We start from the raw sequence: 12,411 nt of genomic DNA on the forward strand, positions 1-12,411 counted from the left end.
CTGAGGGCAAGCGACAATACTGTTTACTGGCCCAAGCGTCTCTCACTCTGGGCAGATCTTTATGTTGAGCCGTGGCACTGGATTATTGAACATCAACATCAGCAGATTTTGAGGCTTCACTCTGATTGGTTGATGCTAGTGTGAAAAGTGGAACATAACTGGAGTCATTGGCCTGCAATAAAACAATCACATAAAGTGAGAGGAAACATGCAGTCAGTCAACCATTACTGTAAAAATAATGAAATTAAAACGTTTGATTTGATTGACAGATTAAAAGCTTCCGTTTTCGAGATTCGATTTTTCAAGCTTTAGTTGGTGTGTAAATTGACTGTTAGAGCATAAATAATACTTGTAAATTTATAAAGCTCAAAGTTCAATGCCAAGCGACATATTTCCTTTAACAGAATTCGCTTTTCAAAGACTACAGAGAACGGCCGGTTTGGACTACAGTCCTCTACTTCCCGGTAGAATGACATCAATAAAACAGTTTTTGACTAAACTCCGCCCACAGGAATACGTCAGTCGCCAGCTAAGCTCAAACGGCTCAAAAGACTACATTAGGACAACTCAAATTGAGTTATTTCCCCATTACTAAATTTTGAGAATCACTTTCCTCAAATTAAGGGAGTAGTTTCAACTCTTAAATTATTTGAGTTAATTCAATGAAAAACCACAAAAATACCAACTTAATTAAACTGAGATATAATTTTCCCCATTACTCAATTAGACTGAGAGAATCACTTTCCTCAAATCATTTGAGTAGTCTCAACTTATTAGGGTTTACAGTGTATACCGCCCTTAGTCACAAAACCGAGGCCAGGTTCACTGATGTTTTATTTCTCCAGCAAGGAAACATAAACAACGTAGAACTACACAATCAATAGCCGCACGGAGGTCTGAAAAGACAGCTGAGTCGTGCCCTCCCTCGTGCAGATGCTTCAGAGCCTTGGCCTGATGGACCTGCAGCAACGCCATAGCGTGAATTGCAAAAGCCGCCTCCCTGCAAGCTCGATCCACAGACACCATTAACGCGGACAACTGCTTACAGGCTCGCAATGGACAGGTTGGCCGCACCTTCCAGGACACAATTGCATCGTGGCTGCCCGCTCCACTGTTAGGACGTCGACGTAACCATCGAGAGAGGTGAGGGGTGATGGTTGAAAAGGCGGGTTCAGGAGGAGAATGGGGTTCTCCATTGGCTTCCATTTCCGGGTCGTACTCGGGCTGTGCTTCTTGGCCCGAAGGTGAGAGTGGATCTGAATCGGCCTCGGAAATAGACGGTCGCCTCTCCGATGCAGCGACAAACATAGAGTCTTCCTCCGGAGGACCGACAGATGTTTGGAGCCAACCGTCTCCATCGGCACCTCTGCTAGCTGTGGATCAGGACGCTGAGAGTCAGAAAACGGACCTGCCGATCGGTTCTGCACCTTGATCCGGAGATCGTCCTTCCTGAGCTTTCAGATGCAATCTTAGCGGTGCGTGGCAACAGAAGGGGGGATGACGTTCCTGGAGGTACGACACCCGTCTCCGCAGATCCACGAGGGTCATATTCTCGAAGGGAGAACACGAGCCCTCCACAAATGCTGCCTCCACATGCTGAATGCACAAACGCGAAAGACAGAGACCGTAAACATTCTTAGGACCTATATATTTGCCTCATCCAGAACGGCACGGACAATATGACATCTTTAAAAAGACACACTCTGCCATGACATCAGAGAATGGCTGTCTTTAAAAAGACCCAAATTCAACTCTTACTGCTTTTTCACTCTAATGCTGTGCTGAGTTGATGAAGCACACAGGGGAGTGGCAATGCACACACTCAAAATCAAGTTGAAATCAAGAGAAAAAAATGATGTGGAAATCCGCGAGCCTCCGCTGTGGTGCTGTACCCCAACCAACTTCAAGCAAACGGTGTACTTCTAAGCAGGTAGAAGAGAGCTTCTCAATAGCAGTTGATCTTCTAGGTTTTTGAAGTGAAAAAAGCTGATTTGGTATCGCACCTCTCTTTCGTTTTTACTTGCGCGGCAGGGTGGAGCCAGCAGATGCAAATGCCTGCATGCCAAGTTCATTGCCGTTTTAGTAGTTTCTCCGACTGAAGTGAACTATAAATAACTGTCTGGTTTTTACAACTTTCATTCAGGAGCAAAAATCTGCCTTTAAATTTGAGCCCTAAGTAGAAGGCAAATATTTTGTGTTAAAGGTCCTCTAAGCGAATCTGTGTGACGTCACTTCTTGTTGACTTTCGAAGTGTTGTCAAACAAAACTCCTTTCCTCCCCCTCCCTTCCATGCTTTCTGAAAGAGTTATAAACGCCCAACCCCCACTCCGAAATCCTTTCTTGTCGTTTATTGGCTGGAACACTTTGTTATGTTTCGTGGTGGTAGGTTTGACCACTTTGTTTTTGTTGCAGTTTGTAAAGCCTGGGCTGTCTACAGAGACCGCGTTTTTTACAGTGGGGACAGGCAGCTAGCAGATAGTGAGAAGATGTTTACTGTATGAAACAAAAAATGTTTTATGGCCTTAAATGCATGCATTCGCTTAGAGTGCCTTTAAAGCATACAAGTCTTCATAGTCGAGGTACTCTTTAAGTCTGTTATTGATGTTTGCAGTGCAGTTTTTGATGTAATAGTAATTTTTGTCAATAACGGCTCATTAGATCTTGCACTCTGTCGGCCAATCACAACGCACTGGGTCAGCTGACCAATCAGAGAACACTATGCAGTGCGCACTTTAGAATAATGAGTTTTATAATATTCAATGCGTTTTAGAAAGACTGGGCAGAGAGGAGCTGCAATGATGTACATGATGTGCATAAACAAAGAGTACATTTATATCTTAAACCATGTTAAACTTTTATACACAAACAAATACACAAAATGTTTTTAATCATCATATGACAACTTTAAAGATGCAGTGTGTAAATTTTAGCAGCATCTAGTGGTAAGGTTGCGAATTGCAACCAATGGCTCAGTCCACTGCTCACGTCTTGCTTTTGAAATGCATAGAGAAGCTACGGTAGCCAACACCGGAAAAACATGTTATCGTTGGAGACAACTCAGTAAAAAAGTTTGTCCGTTAAGGGCTTCTGTAGAAACATGGCGTCACAAAATGGCGACTTCCACGTAAGGGGACCCTCTTTGTATGTAGATAAGAACGTCTCATTCTAAGGTAATAAAAACATAACGGTTCATTTTAAAAAGGTCTTTATACACCCCTGATAATATAGTTTTGTATATTATTTTGCATTTCTGTCAAGAGATCCTTCTAAACATTACACACTGCACCTTTAAACAAACAAACCAACACAATAAAACTCTTGTGTGTCTTTGTTGACTTACCTGATTTTGCCAGTCTCGTCTTTTCTTCCTGAAGAAAAAGACAAATTTGTTCATTTTTGTGAAAAAAAACTGTTGACGCTTTTGAGCAGACCTTTAACATTGAGGAACAGCTCTATATGTGAGTAGTTTCATTCATATTCTGTACATACTGCATAGAAACTCTTACAATTGTGATATTTATTAAAATTGTAGTTTTTATTATAGCAATTACTTAATATTTACTCACCATATAAACAAAATTATGAAGATGACAATGATGAAGAACAAACCAACACATCCTGCCACAATCCCATAATACAGAGCAGAACCCTGAACCCCTGAAACAAGATAAATATGAAGATGACTTTATACAGTAAGAGAAGACAGCTGTAATGTATCTGTAATGTAACTTTATTTGTTTTTATTTGATTTCCCACAAATTAAACAAATGCATAAACACAAATTAAAAAATGATAATTCGGATCAATAAGGTTTTGTATAATATAAAAAACTACATCTGTACTGTTGCAAAGTTGAGTCTAATATTTACTGACCAAGATGAAACCCAAACAAAGCAAACACAATCATTTTACACATCATTACAATAGTATTAACCCATGGGTCACCCATTCGACCAATGTTAATTGATGCTAAGAGAAGGGTTCTTGGGTTCTTCAGGTTAATAATAAATGTCTAAACAACATTTAATGTCATACACTTGGTAAACTGACCCTAACTGTGAACAATACTGAATTAAGACAATGTAAATTGTTTCATATTTGTTTGTGTATGTTAATGAATCAGTGAGTACTTACACTCAACCTTAAGATAAACATCAGGAGAGGACAGAAGTTGTTCCGATCCTCTTACAGCATCACATCTATAAACTCCTGAATCATCACGACTGACTGACTGCACGTGAAGTTGATTCAATGTAATTCTTCCTTTAGTGAATCTCTGTGTGTTTCTGTACCAGATGAATGTTGTTTCTTCAGGCAGACTGCAGGTGGTTTTACATGTAAGAGTCACTGAATCTCCCTCTTTCACTATCTGCTTTGTCTCCACCTGCAGGTCTGACAGCAGAACAACAACAACAAACTCTCTGTTAGTCCATCATACTGAACTGAAATCCACTAATCAATAATCAGAGTTAGCCTGTATCATATATTATACAACAGTTCTTTTTGGTTCTTCTGACCCTTGTGATATTCTACTAGTATTATCACAAAAACCGATTCACCGTTTGTATCATTCCACCACCTCCTGGTCATTTCAGAATTAGTGAGGGAGGCTTCTTCAAACACTTGAGCCATACACTCACATATCTGTGACTGAAAATGCTGCCACCAGAGCAGTTGGTTACACATCCACAGGCACAAACGCTGTTTTTCTCAATCAGTCCTCTAGCTCAGTGGTTTCCAATCCTGTTCCTGGGGACCCACTGCTCTGCATATTTTGTATGTCTCTCTAACCTGACACACTTAGGCCCTGTCCCAAATGGCACACTCCGTACTTGTGGTCCTCCTCAGAGTCCACACTTTGATGACATCATAGAGTGCAGACTTTAGAGACCCTTGATGCGAGTCCACGTGGGTGCACCGGAGTTGTATTTTTGGACAGACTTGAGCATCACGCAGGAAATAGGAAGAGAAGTTGCCTGTCAGTGTGAACTCCTCCCTTCCGTCGTCTGATTTGTCTGAATGCTCTTTCGCAAGGACTTCTGGGTTGGTATAGTGCACGAAGCCTGCTGCAGTGTGGGCTTCACCAAAGACCGCATCAAGGGTTCAAAGGGGGCGCTGATGAGCATACTTCGGAGCGTAAAAATGACAGATGGGAGACCTGCGCAATTTACGGCCACAAGACCGAAAGTCCACATGAAGTGCGCCATTTGGAACAGGGCCCCAGCTTAGTTCATGGACCTCTCACCTAATGAGCTGATGATCAGAGTCAGGTGTGTTAGATAAGGAATACCTACAAAAATGTCCAGAGCAGTGGGTCCCCAGGAACAGGATTGAGAACAACTGCTCTAGCTTGTGATTCAGTCTGTGAATCTCAGTCGGAAGTGATTATCCCTATGCCCTAAACCAGTGGTCACCAATCCTGGTCCTGGAGGGCCGGCGTCTCTGTAGAGTTTAGCTCCAACCCTAATCAAACACACCTGAAGTAGCTAATCAAGGTGTCTCAGGTGTGTTTGATTAGGGTTGGAGCTAAACTCTGCAGAAACACTGGCCCTCCAGGACCAGAATTGGTGAAGACTGCCCTAAACCCTCTGAAGTAGCTCTTGGAAAATCATTTTACTCTTTATCTGAAGCATCTGTGTAGATGTATCCCCTTCCCAAAGTCCCCTTAAAAAGACGCAAAAACACAGTTTGGAACTGGTAAGGTAAGGACACTGGCTCACTATACATTGGGAAACTTGATGACTTATAAATTGTGCATACCAAAACTTTTAAACATGGCTGAAAACGCCTGGAGGACGGCGAATGCCAGCTTTCTTCAGCTGATTGCTGTGGTAAAGTCCCGCCCCTTCTCCACTGTGATTGGACGGCTGTGTGAGAACTGACATTGACGAGCGGAGCTTTTCACCCAAGCCGATGGCTTTTTTGAAAAACGCTGAGCTTCCATTGGAAACAATTGAAAACGTGCGCCGGCTGCCGGTGTAAGGGGGCGTGCACACCAAAGCTTTTTGTTGTGTTTTACCAAAGTAAATGTCTGTTTCCAAGATGTTAAATAATTATGTTTTTATTTGGCCTCATAATTAAAGGGCGCCACCTCCACCACCATCTTAGCGTCTCTTTGGTCTACCAGCTGACGTAACACAACACATGCAACAGTGTCCACAACAACTAACAAGGTAGGAGAAACCCATAGACCAGTGGTTACCAATCCTGGTCCTGGAGGGCCGGTGTCTCTGCAAAGTTTAGCTCCAACCCTATTCAAACACACATGTTAATTAAGGTGCTTCAGGTGTGTTTAATTAGGGTTGGAGCTATACGCTATCTAATAAATAATAATGAGACACTGATGCATTATGATGTGCTACAGTGCTTTGCCACCACAAAGCCTGTGACGTTGACATGATATGGAGTTTAAACGGGAAGAAAATATCCCAAAAAAGCTCAAAATGAACTAGTTTTCTCCTAATGTTCAAATTAACAGATGCTAGCATTGTCTTTTATGATGTGCAACACAACTAACTCTGTAATCATCTAAAAAAGTGTTGGTTAGTGTTTCATGACGCTTTAAAGACACTCCGGCCTCATACCTCTGGCCTAATAACAGCTGTGATGATATAGAGCTATACCACACTACTCAAGCGATATTGCATAAATATTTCATGTATTTCCTCTGTGTGTAAATGTGATTCAGTGGTTTATTTCATTACCTGTGACATCAAGCCGAACTCCAGGAATTCCTGACCATTTCCCACCTACTCTGTCTGTTATAAATCTGCAGTAGTAGATGCGTTTATCAGTTTCTGTCACATCTGTCAAAGTGATGCTGTGAGTGTCTTGATCTTTACTTTGACACTGAACTCCTCTTCTGTTTTCTGGGTCCAAACACAGGTCAGGTGGTTCTCCACCAGGTACAAATGCAACTTTTGTCCAGAAGGCTTTATTCACCACATGGTGAGATGGATATTTTAAAGTACTGGTTATTCTCACTGTTGATCCTCTTAATGCACAAACATATGAAGGGCTGTAATTCACTTCCCAATCCTGCTGACTCATCACTGAAATACAGAAAACAGAAATATGGCATCAGAAATTTACCAAATTTTACTAATTCTTAAAAGTGAAATCTAGAATGAGTACAAGAGTTTGTCAAGAATTTAAAATTTTCATTAATAAATTAGTGTGTACTTACACTCAACCTTAAGATAAACATCAGGAGAGGACAGAAGACGTTCAGATCCTCTTACAGCATCACATCTATAAACTCCTGAATCATCACGACTGACTGACTGCACGTGAAGTTGATTCAATGTAATTCTTCCTTTAGTGAATCTCTCTGTGTTTCTGTACCAGATGAATGTTGTTTCTTCAGGCAGACTGCAGGTGGTTTTACATGTAAGAGTCACTGAATCTCCCTCTTGCACTCTCTGCTTTGTCTCCACCTGCAGGTCTGACAGCAGAACAACAACAACAAACTCTCTGTTAGTCCATCATCTTACTGAAATCTAGCCTGGTCCAACCAGACTCTCGTACATTCATTTAATTTGTACATAGAGTCTGGCCACGCTCCATTGCAAAGCATTACGTCCGTTAAGGAGGGTCCTCTGTTGAAGTTTAGATCATTCTGAATCTGCCATAACCAATCGCTAACGTTTAGTTGTGACGTATGTCACTCAGTCTGGTGCACGACCTCAACGTCATCGTTCTTAGCCACCCCCCTCTGTTAGCTGATTGGACCTGCAGATTTTTGCCGGAGAAAACAAAACAGTCCCACACGTACTGAAGCTAAATGAAAATTAAGCGGAAGCATGTAGGAGGGCAGAGCCAGGCTAACTGAAATCCACTAATTCAGTTTTTCTCAACCACTGTGCTTTGACCACTTGGTTGGTGTACCGTGGAAAAGGGTTTGAAACAGCGATCGAAGCTAGCTACCACCAGGTTCCTGAGTTGGTTACAGCTGCGTGTGTCACAGTCATCAATTCCAGCCAGGATATCATTCAAAACATGATCAATTTTCACATTAAATGCGAATACTAGGTTAAATACAGTATAATATTCCAGTTTAAAGAGTCATTTAAGCATTGCAATACAGGTTGGTGCAGATCTGTTAATGCTTATTGTGAAAGTGGTGTGGCGTATGAATTTTTTACTTCTCAAAACTGTGCCGTGGCAGAAAAAAGGTTGGGAATTTGAATTCCATTATATTTGTACACACACACACACTTATATTCAGTCAAATTTCTGTTGCATTTTGTAAAAACGTTTCAAAATGCATCAAAAACTACAAAAAAACTACTATTTGAAATAATATTTATTTTTAATGTCCTTTCTATTGTTTATATATACATACATTCACAAAATGTATCACTAAAGTAGTGATTTGAGCAGCTGGTCACATCCAGTGAAATGAATGGGTACCAAAATCTGTAATTGTTAAAAGTAATTAATGAATCTGATTTGTATTATAAACAATAAGATTTTATCTTTTGGAGTCAGATAAAACTACCTAAATTACGTAATGTCAAACTAAGTAGACTTCATCAGTAAGCACCGGAAAAGACCGAACACGCAAGAATCCTTCGCTATGCTGGTTGGTTTCGGCTATTGGGCCAACGGATGCTTATATTCTTCCCTTATGATCACAATACTTCCATTTGTTTTTCCTACTTTGGAAGTCAATGGTTACCATCAGCTGCTTGCTTACCATCATTTATCAAAATATTTTCTTTTGTGTTCATCAGAATAAAAAAAAATATTTTAGTAATATTCAGTGCATTATTTTATTACCTGTGACATCAAGCTGAACTCCAGGAACTCCTGACCATTTTCCACCTACTCTGTCTGTTATAAATTTGCAGTAGTAGATGCGTTTATCCACTTCTTTCACATCTGTCAAAGTGATGCTGTGAGTGTCGTTATTTTCACTGTGACACTGAACTCCACTTCTGTCTTCTGGGTCCAAACACAGGTCAGGTGGTTCTTCATCAGGTACATATGCAACTTTTGTCCAGAAGGTTTTATTGACCACATGGTCAGATGGATATTTTAAAGTACAGTTTATTCTCACTTTTGAGCCTCTTAATGCACAAACATATGAAGGGCTGTAATTCACTTCCATATCCTGCTGACTAACCACTGAAATACAGAATACAGAAATATGGCATCAGAAATTTACCAAATTGTACTAATTCTTAAAAGTGAAATCTAGAATGAATGAGTACAAGAGTTTGTCAAGAATTTAAAATTTTCATTAATAAATTAGTGTGTACTTACACTCAACCTTAAGATAAACATCAGGAGAGGACAGAAGACGTTCAGATCCTCTTACAGCATCACATCTATAAACTCCTGAATCATCACGACTGACTGACTGCAGGTGAAGTTGATTCAATGTAATTCTTCCTTTAGTGAATCTCTGTGTGTTTCTGTACCAGATGAATGTTGTTTCTTCTGGCAGACTGCAGGTGGTTTTACATGTAAGAGTCACTGAATCTCCCTCTTTCACTCTCTGCTTTGTCTCCACCTGCAGGTCTGACAGCACAACAACAACAACAAACTCTCTGTTAGTCCATCATCATACTGACCTGAAATCCACTAATTAATGTCATTACAGAATAAAGTACAGTGAGGAAAATCAGTATTTGAACACCCTGCTATTTTGCAAGTTCTCTCATTTAGAAATCATGGAGGGGCCTGCAATTGTCATTGTAGGTGCATGTCCACTGTGAGAGACATAATCTAAAAATAAATCCAGAAATTACAATGTATGATTTGTTTTACTGTTTATTTGTATGATACAGCTGCAAATAATATTTGAACACCTGAGAAAGTCAAATGTTAATATTTGGTACAGTAGCCTTTGTTTGCAATTACAAATGTCAAATGTTTCCTGTAGTTTTTCACCAGGTTTGCACACACTGCAGGAGGGATTTTGGCCCACTCCCTCACACAGATCTTCTCTAGATCAGTCAGGTTTCTGGCCTGTTCTGAGAAACACGGAGTTTGAGCTCCCTCCAAAGATTCTCTATTGGGTTTAGGTCTGGAGACTGGCTAGGCCACGCCAGAACCTTGATATGCTTCTTACAGAGTCACTCCTTGGTTATCCTGGCTGTGTGCTTCGGGAAATTGCCGTGATGGAAGACCCAGCCTCGACCCATCTTCAATGCTCTAACTGAGGGAAGGAGGTTGTTCCCCATCATCCTCTCCTTAATACAGTGCAGTCGTCCTGTCCCATGTGCAGAAAAACACCCACAAACCTACCAAAGTAGTGAATGCTACCACCCCCATGCTTCACAGTAGGGATGGTGGTCTTGGGATTGTACTCATCATTCTTCTTCCTCCAAACACGTTTAGTGGAATTATGACCAAAAAGTTCTATTTTAGTCTCATCTGACCACATGACTTTCTCCCATGAGTCCTCTGGATCATCCAAATGGTCATTGGCAAACTTACGACAGGCCTGGACATGTGCTGGTTTAAGCAGGGGAACCTTCCGTGCCATGCATGAAGTCTTATTGTATTACCAACAGTAACCTTGGAAACGGGGGTTCCAGCTCTTTTCAGGTCATTGACCAGCTCCTCCCGTGTAGTTCTGGGCTGATTTCTCACCTTTCTTAGGATCATTGAGACCCCACGTGATGAGATCTTGCATGGAGCACCAGTCCGAGGTAGATTGAAAGTCATGTTTAGCTTCTTCCATTTTCCAATGATTGCTCCAACAGTGGACCTTTTTTCACAAAGCTACTTGGCAAATTCCCTGTAGCCCTTTCCAGCCTTGTGAAGGTGTACAATTTTGTCTCTAGTGTCTTTGAACAGCTTTTTGGTCTTGGCCATGTTAGTAATTGGATTCTTACTGATTGTATGGGGTGGACAGGTGTCTTTATGCAGCTAACAACCTCAAACAGGTGCATCTAATTTAGGATAATAAATGAAGTGGAGGTGGACATTTTAAAGGCAGACTAACAGGTTACCCAAAAATTAAAAGTATGTTATAATTTTCTCATCCTCATGTTGGTCTAAATCTGAATGATTTTTTATTCTGATGAACACAAAAGAAAATATTTTGATAAATGATGGTAAGCAAGCAGTTAATGGTACCCGTTGAATTCAATCATATTTGTTTTTCCTACTGCAAGGGAAGAATATAAGCATCCGTTGGCCTAATAGGGAAAACCAATCGATCACAATCGAACCAGGCTTAGTCGGCGCTAGAGGTTAGACTATATGCTCAGAAGGCCGAACTATGCTTGCTCATTTCTAAGCATACTTTATTTAGTCCCCTTATGGTGCAACTTAATTATTACAATAATTATTTCTATCCAGAGGTTCATGACCACTATCATAAAGCAAACTGACCATCTTCTCCAATGATAGCTTTACAGTATATAATTGTGGCTTAATTTCCTATGCATCTTAGATAGAATAATATTGAAATAAACAGAGATTGAGGCTCATCTGATTTAGGGCAGTCAGACCACATTTATATCTTACTCTAAACAGGAAATATACTATTAGCCTCCACGCATCTAATTTAACTTAAACTAACGTCAAGTGCTAGTCAGATCTCCAAAATCCTCCACTGATGTACCACTATGCGCCATCTAATCCAGTATTTTAGTCGGTTATAGCCTGATTTGAGTAATTGTCATTGGCTATATATGCCACTGCTGTAATGGTTCAGCAGTAAATCCCAGCATCCCAGGTTCACTCCCTAGGTGCCATCAACTTACTTGAAGACCCAGGCAGAGTCTTTTCTCTTCACCCAAAGCCATTGGCTTCCCTTTTCCGCAGCCGCGGAAAGGCCTTTGATTGCCTGCCGGTGGGCCTTTCCTCGCACTCTCATCTCCCAGAGTAGCCTGGATGTTGAGGTGGCTATGAACCCTCTGCAACCTACTTCCACTGGGCGTACCTTCACATTCCAGCTTTGTTGTTGCGCATCGGTTGCAAGTTCAGCGTACCTCAGCTTTTTCTGTTCATAGGCCTCCTCCACTGCACCCTCCCAGGGCACCGTGAGCTCGATGATGTAGACAAGCTTGAGCGAGGTTGACCACAGAACAAGGTCTGGTCGCAGGTTGGTGGCTGCAATTTCAGCTGGGAAGCAGAGTTTCTTGTTCAAGTCTGCCCACAGCTTCCAGTCCCGTGCTCTGCCCAGCTGACCAGAGTCTGATCTTATGGTGGTGAGGTTGGCTTGACCCTCACCCTCCTGAACAAATGGTGTTGGTTGTCACTGGGATGATGGGGGAGGAAGGGCATTCACACTTGTCTGTCAACTATCCAAAACTGCAGCAAGACACTTCAGCACCTGGTTGTGCTGCCAGGTGCTTGGGTGAGGCTGATCTTGCATTCCACTAAGATGTGCTTCAGAGTTGCTAGACTTTGGCAAAGAGGGCACACGGGGTCCTCGGCATACCATTGGCT

The 12,411-nt window shown here is 41.5% G+C and overlaps 1 protein-coding gene across 3 annotated transcripts in view; it reads right to left on the reverse strand.

The window, feature by feature from the left end:
* Window positions 1-12,411, reverse strand: part of LOC129444051 (sialoadhesin) — a 24,755-nt gene continuing 12,344 nt past the window's right edge. For 2 of the 3 annotated variants that reach the window (XM_055204399.2, XM_055204398.2), the window contains exons 6-13: window positions 9,268-9,525; window positions 8,782-9,129; window positions 7,187-7,444; window positions 6,705-7,052; window positions 4,135-4,392; window positions 3,567-3,657; window positions 3,341-3,368; window positions 1-172 (exon numbers count right to left, since the gene is read on the reverse strand). In XM_055204399.2, the coding sequence (XP_055060374.2) occupies window positions 83-172; window positions 3,341-3,368; window positions 3,567-3,657; window positions 4,135-4,392; window positions 6,705-7,052; window positions 7,187-7,444; window positions 8,782-9,129; window positions 9,268-9,525 (1,679 nt within the window). In that variant the 3' untranslated portion in view covers window positions 1-82. The remainder of the gene's footprint in view (window positions 173-3,340; window positions 3,369-3,566; window positions 3,658-4,134; window positions 4,393-6,704; window positions 7,053-7,186; window positions 7,445-8,781; window positions 9,130-9,267; window positions 9,526-12,411) is intronic. The other variant, XM_073860557.1, reaches the window with a different exon arrangement.

The sequence above is a fragment of the Misgurnus anguillicaudatus genome, chromosome 3, assembly GCF_027580225.2.
Source record: "Misgurnus anguillicaudatus chromosome 3, ASM2758022v2, whole genome shotgun sequence".
Lineage (NCBI taxonomy): Eukaryota > Metazoa > Chordata > Actinopteri > Cypriniformes > Cobitidae > Misgurnus > Misgurnus anguillicaudatus.